Source organism: Rhinoderma darwinii, chromosome 12, assembly GCF_050947455.1.
Source record: "Rhinoderma darwinii isolate aRhiDar2 chromosome 12, aRhiDar2.hap1, whole genome shotgun sequence".
In the NCBI taxonomy this organism is placed as follows: Eukaryota; Metazoa; Chordata; class Amphibia; order Anura; family Rhinodermatidae; genus Rhinoderma; species Rhinoderma darwinii.
In genome coordinates this window covers 73,395,842-73,413,511 of record NC_134698.1, presented here as the reverse complement: position 1 = coordinate 73,413,511, position 17,670 = coordinate 73,395,842, and the positions used below count along the sequence as shown (strand labels likewise).

Here is a 17,670-nt window from a genome sequence, read left to right as displayed (position 1 = left end):
GTTCGTTGTGCCATAAGACCTTGTGGGACCTTCTATGGGCCTTATGATACCCTGCACCTATCATTGCAAAAAAAGATAACGAAAATCTGGATCCCTCCTCAGGCAGACGTACATGTATATTAGATGTAGCGGATCCAGAAATATTGTCTAATTTGCATTTTTTAGGTCTTATCCTCCCTCCTGAAGCGGACTCTTCCTGCTGTGGAAATGGATAATTGTGTTCTCTGACCAATCAGATGTCCGAGCTGAAGCACGAGGTAGTCACATGATATGAACATACGACACCTTTGTCCTTCGGTCTGGCTTCCTCCTATACATGTGCTATCCCGTGACGTGGATGAGGAGACAGCGGGTCTCCAGTGTTTACAGTGCTTGCTAATTGAAATCGGTGACATAATGACTTTAGTAAGGCAAATATCTACCTATTTTATGTTATTTTTACTATTAGTGGCCAGACCCTTTAATTAGCGCTGTGAATTAAACAAAAAAGTGGTCTCCGACCAGAGACAAAGCTCGAAGCTCTTGAGCCCAATGCAAAATTTGTAACAGGCCATTTATAGTACTGGTGTATTCTCATGTAACAGGGGGCCCCTCAGGCACCAGGGCCTCTGCACCCACTATAGCTTCACCCGTCGCTCACTTTTGCACAGTACTATAATATACACCAATCAGCCATAATATTACCACCTGCCTAATATTGTGGGCTACACATCAAGCTGCGATGCTCTCTGTGTCCGGACTCCTTTCTATCATAGCCAGCATTTAAGGTGTTGTCCAGTCATAAGAAATTGATGGCCTATCCTCAGGATATGCAATCAACATCTGATCGGTGGGGGTCCAACTTCCAGCACCCCCACCGATCAGCTGTTTTAAAGAGGCCATGCCGCTCGTATGAGCACTTCTTCCTATTCATTACTTTCACTGCCCGTATTGAGAATGGCTGACACACTCATAGCAGCGGTTCACATTACAGCCTTCTCCCATTCACTTGTATGGGAGAAGGCTATAATACTGTGAACCGCCGCTACAAGTGAGTTAGCGACTCACAGCACGAGCAGATAAGGAACCAAGGGGAAGCAGCGCTCGTATGAGCGCCGCAGCCCATCCAAAACAGCCAATAGCAGATGAGAGTGCCAGGAGTCGGACCCCACCAATCAGGATATTGATGGCCTATACTGAGGATAGGCCATCAATTTCTTATGACTGAATGACCCCTTTAACTCTTTCAGCAATTTATGCTAGCTTTTCTCTGGGATCATTACACTTGCCCATTTTTCCTGCATCCAACAAAATCAACTTTAAGAACTGACTCTTCACTTACTGCCTAATATATCTCACTCCTTGTAGGTGGGCATGGCTGCCTATATACCGTAGTTAGTCATAAGGTTTACTTAGCCAGACCAGTTCTTAGTGATTCAGGGCAGAGTGGTCACGCTGCTAAAGGAACACAGGTTACTACATCCAAAGTAAACACACCTCTGTTTGAGTTACAATTCATATATATTCAACATCCGTCTGTACAGGACACAAGGGAGTTGAAAATTTACATGCACGAAGCGGAAAAATCATTTTATACGACCCTGTAAACTTATAAAAGAGCCAATTCACATGTAGCAGTTTAATCACGGCCGTCCTTTTAAAAGGGACACTAAATCTAAAGTGCGTCTTATCTATATTTACAGTTGAATGGAATGTATTGTTCCCGGTTATCAACCATTCCAAGCTTGGGAAAGGCTGACTATAGTGTTTGTTTTTCAATGGGACGCCTGACCGGAAGTCCGGGAATATCCCTGCCCCCCACAATCAATATTTTCTCTCACATATCCCCCGTTCGGAGAACCTCCAGAAACATATACATAGTATGGGTGACATTATAAGCTGCACACTTTTAGGATTGGTGCTCCTTTAAAAAGCAGTGACAGGAACCAGACAGTCGAAAACATTATTCTTCCACACTTTCTGGAATCCATACCTGCCTTTTCTAAGCAGCATGGAAAACAATGCGTTATACAGCTCACAATGAAATCTGCAAATATGCTTTAGCCGAGAGAGAGAGAGAACGTCTGTATTGCTTGTTCTGTAGTTTGGTTTATCCCCAAGGGAAACATTCAGTTGAAATCCAATTGCATGTTCTCCTCAAACAACCCCCCATCCCCCCAAAAAAACAAAAATATAAAAATAAGCAACGTGTAAAAATCAAAAAGATATTACAAGCAAAAAACAAATACACAATGCATGTGAGACATTGAGGTTTTTTTTCAGAAATATTTAATATTCACAGAATTTTAAGAATAGATAAAAAGACAATACACACCCTCAGGAAAATTGTAACAGATACACAAAAGGTTAAAAAAAGTTGTGCTTTCTTACATTAAAAAAAAAACCCACCTGCATAGTACATAGTTTGTGAAAGTATATGATACAGTATATTCCGTTTGATGTTCACAATAAATATACAGAATTTACACATCTAGAACATTTGTGAGGACCAATCAGAGCAGGGAACAATCACGCAGACAAGGAATAGAAACCAATAGAGACAGAGGTTGTATCCTACATTGACTGTAGAACTAATAACCATCTCTTCACCGTTCTGCTACATCATCTCACTTTATTTCCAGTTACAAGAGACTCCTGTAGATATAAAAAAAAAAAACATACAAAATAGAAAGAGTGTGTAGCAGCTAGAGCCCATATCATGTCGTTTCTGCTCTAGTCTAACGGTTACCCCCTCTAGGCCGTAAGGGGATTGTACATTTTAATAAAAGGGTGCCCAGTCAAGATGGGGTGCAATTTTCGAACCCCATCGGGTTAGAAAAAGCCACTCCATTTCCACCTTTGCGCCATTCATGCTGGGGCAATGCACAGGAGCACGTCCAGGACCTCAATGTGCAGAAGCTCCTATTCTGTAACACAGAACTTTCTGTATGAAACATCCAGGATAGAGCTCTCCCCGTTGCCACTTCATCGATGCCTAGAATTGGAAGAAGGACGTCCAAATATTAATTGCAGCTGGTTCTGATGGCTGCCTATGGTGAACCCCCTTTATGAACGCTGCAAAGAAATCAAAAAATTTCCGACATATTGAGGAACATGTATAAAATAAGTTTCCACATAAAATTTGAAAGTAGGAAACTGGTGCATAGTAAATCTCAGCTATAAAACCTATGCAAAAAATCTCGGATGTACGAGACCACTTTTGACAACTTTTTGCTGGTGCAAATTTTGACAACTTTTGTAAGCGGCCATCATTCATATATACACGCACCACTAATAGTGACTTAAAAAATAACGGTCGCTATGTCATAAATTGAAATGATTAACCTGAATAGCGCGGTCTCCCTGATCCCAGAGCGGTTTTTCCTTTTTTCCTGGACCCCACTGTTCCATAGATATGGCCCACAGTTATGTCGACTCGCTATATGCTAATTTACTATAGTTAGCCAACAGGGTGGAGCTAGCTTCCTTGCCTCTGATGCTGCCCAATCAGCGTGAAGCAGCTTGAGGGTAGCTCACGCCCTGTTGGCTAACTACAGCAAATTAGCATAGAGGAAGCCAACACAACAGTGGGCCATGACTCGGGGGAGGGGTTCCAGGAAAAAAAACAAAAAAAAAAACCATCGCTGGAATCAGGGAGACAGCACTAGTCAGGTCAGTTAACCAGTTCACCGTATATGAACTTGCACTTTTAGTACACGACCCGCACCCCTATTCTAAAATAACGGCTGCATAGGTAACTTCACTGTACCGACTATGGTGACCTGGAAGGATGCCGACTCTTCCCTGTCAGTCCATATAGAAACAGCAATGCTACCTGTGCGATTGCAGCCACCAGTGGCATCAATAAGAAGTTCGGTGCATCCCTCCTCACCACTAGTCAGGGTTGCATTGCACTTTTCCCCAGGGACTGATTAACCCCTACAGGAACAGGCTAAATGGAGCATCAATGGCACAAAGACAACAGAACCAAAATAACACGCTGGTTTATTCACCACGTGACATACAACGCTGCAGCGCGCTGTGTCGCCGTTCTCAAACCGAAATGTCACCTGTTGAGAATAAACCAGCAAATTATTTTAGGTCCGACGTCTTTGTGCCATTGATGGTTTGTTCTATTTGGCCTGCAGCCACCAGTGGGCACATTATAGTCACCCATGCATTCACCACGCAAACACAGGCCAAACAGCCATATAGCGCCTTCAGGCAATATTCTAATATAGATTATAAATTCAGCAGCAACCTTCTGATGAATATTGTTTTCGGCTGCCTCCATAAATAGGTTGCACGCTCTAGAAAAAGATGCTTAGCTTAAAATCATTGGCTCAGAAAACCTTATTAAACCTTTTAACAATTAACATCCCAGGCAAAACTTTATTTTCCATGAGTTTCCCTTTATGGATAATAAAAACAGTATTTACTGGAGGAATGTTTGTCCAAGGCACTGAACACAAAAAAAGGGGGATCATTTCCAGTCCTGAGAAGAATATAGGGGGTAGCGGGGGGGGGGGTCTCTCAGAAGTTCTTGTGCTGAGCGTACCACTGTTGTCTCTGTTTGCGATTCTCCACTTCGCTGAGAAGTGCCTGTCTATAGGCTTCATACAGTTTTACTATCCTTTCCAGTTCTTTCATGAACAGTAGCTTGAGCATGCCCTGGTACGTGTCCAAATCTGCCAGCTGGAAGAGTTCCCACTTTAAGATGTGGTCATATCTGCGAGTAGGAAGAAAAACACGTGTTCAGAAGAATTGCATAATTCATGGCGACCTTTAAGCAGGAGGACCCAAGTGGAATATAGTAAGTCCTGGTCATCAGAATCAAGAAGATGTCTGAATTGTCATTCGTCTCACTGTATATTTTCCACCACTGCTTTGTCCTTCAAGGGCCAGAACCTCCAGGTAAAATACTTAAAGGGTAACCAAACTTTTTTTTTTTTTTAAACGTAACATGTCAGAAGTTTTGATCGATGGGGGTCTAAGTGCTGAGACACCCACTGATCGCTAAAACAAAGCGGCACAGGAAAGCCGATCAGAAACTGAGCGGCTCAGTTGAGCGCTTCTACCGCTTCGTTTTAGCAATCGGTGGAGGTCTCAGTGCTCGGACCCTCACCGATCAAAACTTCTGACATGTCGCTATGATATGTTAACAGTTTTATGAAAGTTTAGTTACACTGTAAATTGCATTTTGTTTGGCGGCATCAGGGGTTTAATTATAGAGAACCGTATTATGTGCACATCGCGAATATACTTTTATTAGCCAAATTACTCCAGCTGCAATCAGGAACGATAAAAACGCAGAGGATGAGGGTGATTACAATTCCCTTTTCCTCTATAGATCATGGTCTATTGTCTGCCGATGGTACACAGGTTACTGTCAAATGAGTCAATGGACAGGAAAATCAAATTATACCTTGAGTTCACCTAATAAATACATTGGGAAATTCCTCACATTGCAATTACCTACTACTCAGGACAGTTACGTCTGGTAAACTGGAATGATAGGAGTCCCCAATTTGTCCTCTGTGTTATCTAGGTCAAATAAATGCTGGATTTGTTGCAGAAATGTCAGAGTGATAATCACTGAATGGGATGGTGTCTGCAGTAGGGTTGTCACAATACCAGAATTTGTACTTCGATACCGATACTTCGTGTAGTATAGCGATACTCAATACCAAAACTATACTTTGCCAACAACAGTAATAAAAAAAAGTTCTTCCATTTTTTGATGTGAGGCACGTGGTGTGATGAATTTTGAACCTCCATGTACCTCACATTAACAGTAATTAACCCCATCACGTTCCTCAGTCATAATGGCCAACATTGGGTTAATATGTAAGGTACATGATGGGGTTAATTACTATTAATTTTGAGGCACTTGGAGGTTCAAAATTCGTAATACCTCGTGCCTCATAATAATAAGTGAAAGCAGTTTTTTATTTTATAACAGCGTAAACATGAATGATGCTATAAATGTGTTATTACGGTCGCGACGATACCGAATGTGTATATTTTATGTATTGAGACTGTTTATTGTAAAAAAGGGTTTTTTGTATTTAAAGAGACTGTCTCCTACATAATCTGATCGGCGCTGTAATGTAGATCAGTGGTTTTTATTTTGAAAAATGATAATTTTTGAACAAGTTATGAGCTAGTTTAGATTTATGCTAATGAGTTTCTCAATGGACAACTGGGCGTGTTTTTACTTTTTACCAACTGGGTGTTGTACAGAGGAGTGTATGAGGCTGACCAATCAGTGACCAATCAGTGACCAATCAGTGTCCTGCACTTCTCATTGTTCCAGCCCAGCATGATCCACAGCACAGTGTGATTATGCAGTAAAAGAAGTAAACGCGCCCAGTTGCTAAAAACACAAGACACGCCCAGTTGGAAATGCGAGAAAACGCGTCCAGTTGTCCATTAGAAAGGCTCATTTGCATAAATATAAAATTGCTCATAACTTGGCCAAAAATTATCGTTTTTAAAAAAACAAAAAAAACAACACGTTACTGTTATCTACATTGCAGCGCCGATCACATGCAATAGGAGATAGGGATTTGATAATCTGGTGACAGAGCCTCTTTAACATTACCTATATATTTTTTTAACTTTTTTTTATATTTTTTAACTTTAATATACTGGCATATATCTATATACCAGTACATTAGCCTGTAGACCGATAGTACACAGGCAGTTGTTAAGACATACCTCAATATGCCCTAACAACAGGAAATAAGGTCAGACAGCCCGGAGGTCCTTCAATGGACCCTGGGCTGTCTGCCCATATTTGGTATGTCCCTCGATCGCTTCACAGGGATTCCCCATGACGCATCCAAAGATCATCCCCCTTATTTACCCCTTGAATGCTGCGGTGGTGGTCAGCTTTGATCAGGGGAATAGCGGCGGAGATGAGGTTTCTCTAATCTCTGCTGTCAGAGCGGGGCTGCGGCTGTGTAATACAGCCATTGCCCCGTTCCTGAGAAGTGCGCGCGGTCAGCATGAGGTAATGCGGCCAGTGCTGCACTAATGAGCATCGGAGCAGGCACGGAAGACAGAACGTGGGGGTGTTTTTCAGTGTGCGGCCGCCATGTTCTGTCTTCAGTGCCGGGGCTCATTAGTGCAGCGCTGGTCGCATCACATCATGCTGAACGCGCGCACACTTGTCAGGAATCAGGAGCGGGGCAGTGGCTGTATCACACAGCCGCAGCCCCGCTCTAACTACATGCATGTCTTACTATACTTAGCTGTGCGGCCGCACAGCCGAGTATCGGAATACATGAAATAACGGTATCAAGCCGATTGAGGGTGCACGGTATCAAAGTTTCGATGCATCGTGAATCTCTAGTCTGCAGCATGTCTATGGATTTCTGCAGGCCTCATTCAGATACATGGGACACTTGCAGAAATGTCTGCAATAAATCTGCCGCGTGTTGGCAGACATAACCGTGCCCATAGGAACAGACACTCAGCATTCCTGAGATCCTGAATAGCATATATATCTATTATGCTGCATTCCTCTTATTGCTCTGCCTGTCTAATTACCAACGTGCTTCTATTTATCTGTCTTTGTATCTTTTGTTATTATCATGCGGTTATGTAACTACAGTCTACGTGCCTTGTTGCCTCTTCAGACTCCTAGGTAAATGCATCTTCCATGACATGGGATAAATCAAAAGGTGATCACCAATATGCTGTAAACCCATCTTCCCTTTTGGATCCGATCCCAGGAAGAGACCTTATCTACCCGAGTCTCAAGAAAACATTTAATTTGAACACCCTGCTCTGAAGAGTCCAGAATTAAAAAAAAAAAAAAAAAAGAAAAGGCCACTTTCTTTCATAAACAGGCCACACCAACCCTACAGGTTGTGTGAGGTATTGCAACTCAGCCAAATTCACTTTAATAGACTCTAAGCTGCAATACCAGACACAACTCAGACAGTTGTGGCGCTGTTCTTGGCAGAAATGTTTTCCTAATACCTTTAAAAGGCTGTATTTTCAAAGGGTCCTTTGACAATAAACAAATCACAAAGTGTTCCCCTGGTGGGATCACCAGCGATCAGCTGTAATCTGTGGGGAAACCTGGCAGTTAATGTTAGATTTCCCTGCGGCGCCACCACAGACGAAATTAAGCATTACACAGTGTCCATTTATATCAATGTCTGTGGGATGCCGGACAGGACAGGTCCTCCAGAGACGCTCTTTGTAACTGTTCTCCACAAGAGATTAGATGTTTTTTTTACCAGACAACCCCTTTAAATTTCACAGGAAGTATTGCCTAATGTCAATAAGGAAGTTCATTTAGTGAAAGGATATTTGTTTAATGAAGGCTCTGTACACAAACCATGTCTGTTCTCCTACTATCCCAAAACATGCCCATGGCAAATCCTGTATACGTGTCCCGGGACTTCCTCACAATACGGCCAACTGCCCCCAAGCACAAAACGCATACCTCATTACCTTGCCAGTAACTAGACAAAAGAAAGGGAGGGGAGGGGGGTCTGTTTCCGGACATATAGCAGTACCCTGCAGTTCTATATGTATAACCTGACAGCAGTAACATATCTATACAAACTCTGCAGTCCAGAGCGCAGCTATAGCGTGTGCAGAGGTAGCAGTCGCACCCAGGCCCCGGAGCCTGAGGGGGCCCAAAGGACCCTCTACCCCATAAGTAGACCCCAGTATTATAAATAGCAAATTGTATGTGAGGGGCCCTGTTACAGATTTTGCATTGGGGCCCAAGAACTTCAAGTGCAGCTCTCTGTAAGAAACCAGCAGCTACTTAGCGGCCATACTTGCAGCCACAACGTATCCTACAGATGAGACACACACACACACACACACACACACACACACAGCTTAGATCACTTCTGAGACACACAGGGAGCCTGTAGAACGCATGTGCAGTCATATCAACAGCGCTGATGTGATATTAGAATTAAAAGGCACAGCCTCCTCACTTGGACTACAAATGTGCAATAATCTAACGGAGCCAATAACACCCTCATCATGTACACCCTATATAATGGAGGTTTCCCTTTAAAGAGAATTGCTTAATTACAGAAGTATCTGACTGCCTGCCCGTGGGGACGTGAGTGTCTAGAGAATAAGCAAGGAGCTTCATCTAAAATGGAAATCACTCGCACACGGCTATAATAACTACAATATAATAATTAGGTTCCCTTTAAAATGGAAGTAACTGACACATGTAAAGGCTATGTACATCTTTACACCCATTTTTGTTATTGGTCCAATGTATCTAAACTGAAACATTGTAAAGGGTCTGGATTAAATATATCCTCCTATGCAGACCTGTGTGTCTCCGAGGTAACAGACTACAAACACACCCTGTGTAGTCTGATCCTGCATCGTTGGCAAGTTGTTGGCTGCTGCAAAGCCTCATTTGCTCCGTTGGATGGATGAAAGGGGCTTAGAGGGGAAAGTCATGAAATAGCTGCAAAACTTTCAGCTGGTCAAAAAGTTTCCTGTTCTTTGCACAGCATTTTATTTTTTAGAGCAGCAGTTTTTGCTTCAGAACTGCTTTACTGTAACTGGGGACAGGGAGTCGTGGCCTTTATCAGCCAATTTTGAGGCTACGAGGAATGTACTTTGTCACCTGAACACATTATACACAAATATTTCATGCTCTCCTCTCAGCTCCATGTTCATCAATCTTGTGTATAGGTCACCGATGGACATACCGAGGTACAAAACACCCACATGACAGCCCGCATACACCCTGGGAGTGCTGACAAACTTCCCCTTTTAGCATTTGAATACATTTCAGTGGAAGGACAAGTAGAGCATAAAATATAAATTGCATACACTTAAACACATATGAAAAAATAAATAAAAAATCAATAAATACATTTTAAAGAGGTTCTCCGAGATGATATTGATGGTCTATCCAGATGGCAGCTCCACCGATTAGCTGAATGAAGGGGGTGTGGCGCACCTCTTCACTGTTTACCAGGCATAGCGCCATACATTTAGTTGTGGCTGTGCCTGGTACTGCAGTATAGTCCCTTGAATGGGACTGAACAGCAGTGAGCTGCAATACCGGGCATAGCCAGTACTAAATGTCTGGAGCTGTGCCTGGGAGTCAGACCCGCACCGATTTAAAATGTATGACCTATCCTAAGGAAAAACCATCAATATCACAGTCCCACAAAAACCTCTCATTCCAAAAAGTTATAAAAAAAATACAAAAGGTCAAGTGGATGGATTCATTATGATTAGCGGAAACATCTATTTAATAACAAATATCAGCCATTTCATTTATGGTTTGGCAGGAGGAACTGTAGGAGGAATTATGGGAGCTTTGTTTTTCTATGAACTATTCAAAGCAAAGTGGGATTAACTTCTGCCATAGCTCAGGCCCAAGAGTATAGATCAGGGATATCAAAATCTGAGCTACGAAGATAAAAGGCATGGTGCTCTGAAGGGCAAAGCAAGCTGACGATCTGTGGGGGCCGCCACACCAAAACCCCCACAGCTGACATGACACATTCCCTTTAAAGGAGTTCATTAGATTGTTTTTGGACATATTTAGCTGACAGGGAGGGGGTCTCTATCTACTTACTAAAGTGGAGAGCCATGTCTAGTGCAGCTTTTGTTCCTGGAGGACTGCAAGGATGCCCATTATCCACAATGGAGAGCTTGACATTCATTATGGTCTTGTTATGCATTGCTTTCCCTGTTGCGGTGCTTCCCAAAAAGCAGATATGGCGAGTTTCCAAAAACTAGAGCACCTACCCATGATCAAAAGGGGGGCGCACACAACTACAGTAGTATATAGCCTGCTATCAGTAGAGAAAAATCCCAGCATGCTCAGCAATCTATTACCCACAGCATGCCCTGTCCTGATTAGGTCCTATACTCACCCATAGTCCTACATGTATAAGCGGGACGTTTCTGGTTACACATGCAGCACGGATATTGTAATCATCAATGGGTTCCATCCAACAGAAACAATTCACAAAATACAGATCCAACAAACATACAAAGACCCAGAAATTGAAGGAACAGGAAGGGATTTATATGTGATAAAATAGCCGATAACTGGAAGATGGATGATTCTGTCATAGAATCTTATACTGCAGTTTTTTATGGCTTAGATCACCCTGACCTCATGCAAAATATAAAGCAAACTTACTTCACAGGGGCCCTGGCGTAGACTTGAAGCCAATCTGGGATCTCGGCCGTATGGTATGGATTGGCAGGGACTAGGAGCGCTTGGCTTCTTTCCACTTGCTGCGGCTGATAAGTTACAGGAGGAGGGAGGGGAGGGGGCTGGTCGTAACGGGGGATGCTGCAGGACAAACGAGCACATATATAATAAGAGCCCATCCATCTGTTGCTTTCATCCTAAAACATTTCCACCCTGAATGTATTTATACAGGGATGCAATAAACAGCCACGATAGATCCAGCGTTCGCATGCAAACGTCTTTCCTGGACGGCCCCATTTTAAGACCATAATGCGATTAGACAAAGTGCAGAACACTTATGTGGGACAACTGCATATAAAGCGATTCCATAATGGAATCACTCGCTATAGGAGCAGTAACGATCTGATAATAGAGCAGGGACTTATCTAAATGCAGAAAATGTTTGCACAGCTTCCCTGTTTGCTTTTACAACCTCCTATCTGTCTACATTTGTACCGGCAGAATACAGGCTGCCATGAACGGTGTGACCAGTGATCTGCGAATAGTATTTTGGGCAGTGCCCTGCTCTATTGGCACATCACTTCCATACACAAGCGCAGCTCCATCTGTGCTCCACAAGAGGTGAACCTACGATCTGACTGGCCAAAAAATGGCAAATGCCCCATGAATACCACACACAAAGCAATTTATCACCCCCAAGGTATATTTGTAAGTGCCTCATTGCTGTCACTGGTTCCTAATCCACTGATAGACATTTCCCCTAAAGGGTAACTAAAACTTTAAAAAAAAACTTCTGACATGTTAGTGTTTTGATCGGTGGGGGTCTGAGCACTGGGACCCCACCGATCACGAATGCGGAGGGGAGCACTGTGCCGCTTTGTTTCTGATCGGCTTTCCTCGCAGTGGCGTACGGGCTCAGTAGTAAGTCTATAAGACTGTACACTGCTCGCTCGACTTTTTCGAGGAAAGCCAGTCAGAAATTAAGCGGCACATCACTCACGCGAGCGCTTCTGCCGCTTTGTTTTAGCTATCTGTGGGGGTCTCAGCGCTCGGAAACCCACCGATCAAAACTTATGACATGTCAAAAGTTTACTTACCCTTTAAGTATTTTGAGGAGAATGAATACAATGTATTTACCTCGGTGCACAGGGATGCTTGTACTGGGCTTGTTTATTAATATGATCCACATAATAAACTCCAAATTCTGCCGACTCCACTCGCTCCCAGCCAGGGGGCAGTCCTTCCCTCTCCAGCGGGTGACTCCAATGTGTAGTGTTGGTATTGTGGTCAATGTAGTACTTTCGCCCCCGCATCGTCCAGTCCACCGACCACCCTCCTGGAAGGGGCATGTCTTCTGAGCTGTGACTTGTTAGGTTTCCTAATGAGGTTGCAGCGATCCGTCCGATACCTGACCCAGAATATAAAACACTGACGTTACTTTCCTGCTAGGACGATGCTGATCACACCGCTTGTATTACTATTAGAGTCTTATACACTTACAAGAATGTGGGACAAGGGAAATGTATGGCTTAAGAAGTTCATTCACCCGACCAGCAGTTTATAATATACACGGGAATGTAAAGTCGTATATGCCCCTCCCCGAGGAATCTGATTCCTGAAAGGGTCATTTCATACCAGAAGATGAGCACATCACTGTTGTTTTTGGAGAACAGTCAGATTTAAAGGTTACTGCAAAAGGAGCCTTAAAGGGAAACTACAAAAAAAAAAAAATGGCATCCCCTACCGCAGCTTTTCTTTTGTCTTAAATTGAAGCTCCAGATTTTTAGAGCTTCGATCAGCCATAAGATTAAAACCACCTGCCTAATATTGTGCGGCCGCCAAACGGCTCTGCCCCATTGATGTATGAACCCCACAAGATCTCTGAAAGTGTCCTGTGGTATCTGACACTAAGATGTTAGCAGCAGATCCTTTAAAAAGTGTCAGTCCAGTTATACTCTCCTGCCCAAACGAACATCGGCGTGGAGACGCTCCTTCACACTGAGCGGTACAGTTGTCCAGAGCATCACACTGCCTCCACCAGCTTCTCATAACGCATCCTGGTGCCATCTTCTGCCCAGGTAAGCAACGCACACGCGCCCGTCCATCCTCATGATGTAAAACGTGGCTCATCAGACTAGCCGGACCTTCTTCCATTGCTCCATGATCCAGTTCTGATGCTCTTATGCCCATTGTAGGCACTTTTGGTGATGAATAAGGGCACACTGACCGGTCTGGGGCTACACATCCTCATATACAACGAGCTGCGATGTTCTGCGTGTTGTGGCACCTTTCTATCTTTGCCAGCAGTAACTTTTTCAGCAATTTGTTCTACTGCGGGATCGGACCAGTCGGGCTAACCCGTTAGAAACAGCGCCACTTTAGCCATAGGCTGTGTCTGGTATTGCAGCTCAGCCCCATTAAAGTGAATGGGTTTACAGAAGCAATCTTACAGTAAACATTCGCAAAATGAAAGTAACATCCAGAAAGAAAAGGCTTTCCTCATTTCAAGGATACAGCACAGGTCTCTAGCTGGTTCACTTTAGACGACTATCCCTTGAATGACAGTAATTTGCAAACTTAAAGGGCTTTTCCACTAACCTGCGGGATGTCGGCCTGGTCCATGCAACATTCTCTGTACGTGATCGCCCCCGTGTTCATAGTATCTGTAGTCTTCGTGTGCACGGTCCCCAAGCTGGTTCCTCCTTTGTCCATCATAGCGGTGGTCTGAGAAGAACCTTGAGTTTGCATCCCCGTTCTCCAGAGCAGAATTCCCTTCCGTCAAGAAAGACTGTGAAGAGGATCCATATTCCCTAGGGACATCCCCCAGTCCCCGAACCAAATAGGATGGAGCAGAAAGTCTATTACTCTCCCTGCGCATAACCTCATGGTGCGGTCTTTGAACCGGAGTCCGCAAAAAACTTTGGTTTCTAGAAACCATCCCGTCCCCTGTGGCATTATACTGAGAAGGAGCCGGTTCTGCTGGCAGGATATCAGTCCGTCTTGGTATGGTTGGCCCATGGCGGATGAAAGAAGGCATCAGATCTGAAAGCAAGAACAAGGTTGTGAGGTTATTTCAGGTGTTTGCTTGAAGGACCTTTAGTTGAATTATAGTTACCCAGTCATGCATAGTGATATCACCCATGGGTGCATCTTTATGTCTTTACAGGCAGCAGGGTGGGGGAGGGGGTTTATGAAGTGCAGCCAGTAAGCCCTAGTTCATGTTGTGGGGGACCAATGGTGGCAGAAAAGTCAAATCAAAACTCTACAGACCAGCATTTCCCCTTTAAACAGTTGACTAGATTGTGCCCACAGACAGAGAGACTGATGTCCATTGCTGCCAAGTCAACAGGTGGTCAGACATCTATGTGTGGGCACATATCCATTGGTAGGGAGCAACCAGACTCACCCACACTTAGGACATAAACCCTGACCAGAGAGAGCTACTGAGAGGTCTGACTACCACATCAGAGGTTGATATTGTTGGACTACCCCTTTAAGAGTTAAAGCTGCAGACACATTCATTTATAATTAGCAAATCTCTAGAACTGCCTATTGTATTACATGGTTTAGTTGGAAATAAATAATGTTACTGAATCAACTATTTATCACTAAATTCTATAAAAATGTCACTGTTGAGATGGTTGCTGCTCCGTTCTAGCATTTCTTATGAAGTAGAGACTTTGTGCACTCTGCCATTACTTGGATAGCACAAAGTCGGTAATCTCTGAACTACTTCAAGTGCACGAGTTGCCATTGCATAGTTTAAATAACTTTCACGTTGGATGAAGCAATATCCACAAGCAGATTGTGGGTGAATGGACAGGCGGTGCGCTTGTAAATATTGAGTAATAAGAGCAGATCTCAGTTGTCAAAGCAAAATGGGTATTAACCCATAACGTTCCTCTAAATCCCAGAGAAGCTGATCCTTCAAAACTTCACTAGAACATGTGTGTGTGTATTAAATCTCTCCACCTTCAGAATTGGGTAACATGGGGCACGCTATTGATCAATGTCAGGTTTTCAGAAAAGTGATGGAAAGCTTTTAGAAATCAGTGAGTAAAGTTTACGGACTTAAAGGTAATTTTATTGGAGAAGTCTATTGTGAAACTGATGACTGCAATGGGAACATATGTGGCTTTGCAGCAGTAGAAAAGTGCAACGGCCAAGCCAATGACTTACAAGGAACGGTGGGTTGAAAGTGTCCCTAAAATATATTCCATACAACACCACAGTCTGGGCCGAGGCTTTGGAGATCACTGAAAACTCCACCCAAAGCTATAATAGAGGAGGCATGTGCGCCACTTTTCTCAGGTCTGGCACGCCGCCACATCGGGATGTGATCATTGACAAGAGAACACTGTAGTGTGAAAGTGATGGAAAGCTTGAGGACATTTGTCATTTCAGAGCCATCCTGCCACTTCCAGTAACCTTGGTGCACCGTATACTACAAAAAACAACAAGCCTCGCATATGAGGAGACTGCGCCAATTACCTGGTAACTAAGGACAAATCCCCATCATAAAGGAGGTCTCCCTCACCTTCACTACCGACACCCCCGTGTCACGTCACCATTTACTACAGACACCCCCGTGCCCACTCACCTTCACCACCGACACCCCCGTGCCCACTCACCTTCACCACCGACACCCCCGTGCCCACTCACCTTCACCACCGACACCCCCGTGCCCACTCACCTTCACCACCGACACCCCCGTGCCCACTCACCTTCACCACCATGCCCGCTCACCTTCACTACCGACACCCCAATGCCCGCTCACCTTCACTACCGTCACCCCCGTGCCCGCTCACCTTCACCACCAACACCCCCGTGCCCGCTCACTTTCACCACCGACACCCCCGTGCCCGCTCACCTTCACCACCGACACCCCCGTGCCCGCTCACCTTCCCCACCGTCACCCCCGTGCCCGCTCACCTTCCCCACCGTCACCCCCGTGCCCGCTCACCTTCCCCACCGTCACCCCCGTGCCCGCTCACCTTCACTACCGACACCCCCGTGCCCACTCACCTTCACTACCGACCCCGCTCACCTTTACTACCGACACCCCCGTGCCCGCTCACCTTCACTACCGACCCCTGATACCACTCATGCTCACTGCGGAGGACCTCAAAACCATTTGGCCTCACTGCAAACATCCGTCACCCCACTTACCCGCACTGTAGACACCCAAGACCCCTCCTACACCCACCCCCGTGCCCCCTCACCCATCCTACACCTACCCCCGTGCCCCCCTCACCCATCCCCATGCCCCCTCACCCATCCTACACCTACCCCCGTGCCCCCCTCACCCATCCTACACCCACCCCCGTGCCCCCTCACCCTCGCTATAAACTTGTGCTCTGGCACGTCCTGGATGTGCAGTATTTACCAGTGATCACACCCTCCATCACCCCGCACTGTCCCGCAGGAACTCATCCCGCTCCCTCTCTATGGAGACCCCATACTTGGATCGTATTTACACTGATCCCTCCAGCTCTGCCTCGACCCTTCCCCACCTCCTGGCGCTCTCCGCCCCCTCCTCCACTCCCCGGCCACTTACTCCGCAGCAGGGGAGACGTCTCCTTCTTCACGTACTTCCCCTGCACCTCGGAAGGTTTGGAAACTTCTTTCTTGGTTTTCTTCCTGGATAACATCCCCTCCCCGGGCTCCGCTATGCGGCGCGTCCCCTCATAGTGTCCGCTCTACGGCTGAAGAGTGACATGTCCTCCCCCATCTCCCCCGAGCGCCCTCTGCTGGCGGCACCAGGGACCGGCTCGTCCACATAACCCCTCAGCGCGTACTCGCCGCAGTGAGGAGCAGGTCCCTGGTCGTTTCGGGGAACGCCCTCACGTCACATGACCACAGCAAAGTTTCTCTCGAGCACCTCAGCATCATCAGTCAGCGACGTCATCAAATAGTTTCTTATTGGACAATGTGCAGCATCTTAGACCTGTCAGTCACTGTACAGAGCCCGCCTTGGGAGGAGTTACAGAATTACAGCGATACTGTCAGTTGTCGCCAGGTGGCGCTGTATGTGAATGTAGTGGTCGTTCAGCCTGTAATCTATGGGAGTTGGCAGTATTTACACACTAGGTGTCGCTGTTATCATATTGACGTCATGTACATTCCAGCTTCTAGTATATCAGAGCAGTGTATTATTGTTGCCGGGCGCGGTGGCGTGCGTCTGTAATCCCAGCTGCCTGGGAGGCTGAGGCTGTCGGATCACTTGAGTCCAGGAGTTCTGGTCTGCCCTGCGCTATGTCGATCGGGTGTCCGCACTAAGTTTGGTATCAATATGGTGACACTGGGGGAGCTCAGAGCCACCAGGTTGTCTAAGGAGGGGTGAACCGGCCCAGGCCGGAAACGGAGCAGGTCAAAACCCCCGTGCCGATCAGTAGTGGGTCCGCGCCTGTGAATAGTCAGTGTAGAGCAGCCTGGACAACACAGTGAGACACAGACTCTCTTTTTTTTTTTATTCCTGAAACATTGTTAATAATAAACCATGTTATAATAAC

At 45.3% G+C, this 17,670-nt stretch overlaps 1 protein-coding gene across 2 annotated transcripts; it reads right to left on the bottom strand.

Moving 5' to 3' along the window:
• Positions 1-4,351: 4,351 nt before the first annotated feature.
• Positions 4,352-17,033, bottom strand: SAV1 (salvador family WW domain containing protein 1). Of its 2 annotated transcripts, XM_075844024.1 has the most exons (5): positions 16,716-17,033; positions 13,757-14,200; positions 12,296-12,566; positions 11,144-11,299; positions 4,352-4,708 (listed from the first exon to the last, which is right to left on the bottom strand). In XM_075844024.1, exons 1-5 carry the CDS (start codon positions 16,807-16,809, stop codon positions 4,513-4,515), a joined length of 1,161 nt encoding a protein of 386 aa, XP_075700139.1. In that variant the 5' UTR covers positions 16,810-17,033; the 3' UTR covers positions 4,352-4,512. The 2 variants fall into 2 exon arrangements, with proteins under 2 accessions (XP_075700139.1, XP_075700140.1); XM_075844025.1 differs by lacking the exon at positions 11,144-11,299.
• Between the last annotated feature and the right edge of the window lie 637 nt (positions 17,034-17,670).

Coding starts and splice junctions, on each gene's coding strand:
- SAV1 (XM_075844024.1), bottom strand. CDS start 16,809: ATGTTATCCAGGAAGAAAACCAAGAAAGAAGTTTCCAAACCTTCCGAG. Junction 11,300..12,295: donor AAGCATCCCTGTGCACCGAG/GTAAATACATTG, acceptor TTTGTCCTGCAG/CATCCCCCGTTACGACCAGC. Junction 4,709..11,143: donor TACGCCAGGGCCCCTGTGAA/GTAAGTTTGCTT, acceptor TCCTACTCGCAG/ATATGACCACATCTTAAAGT.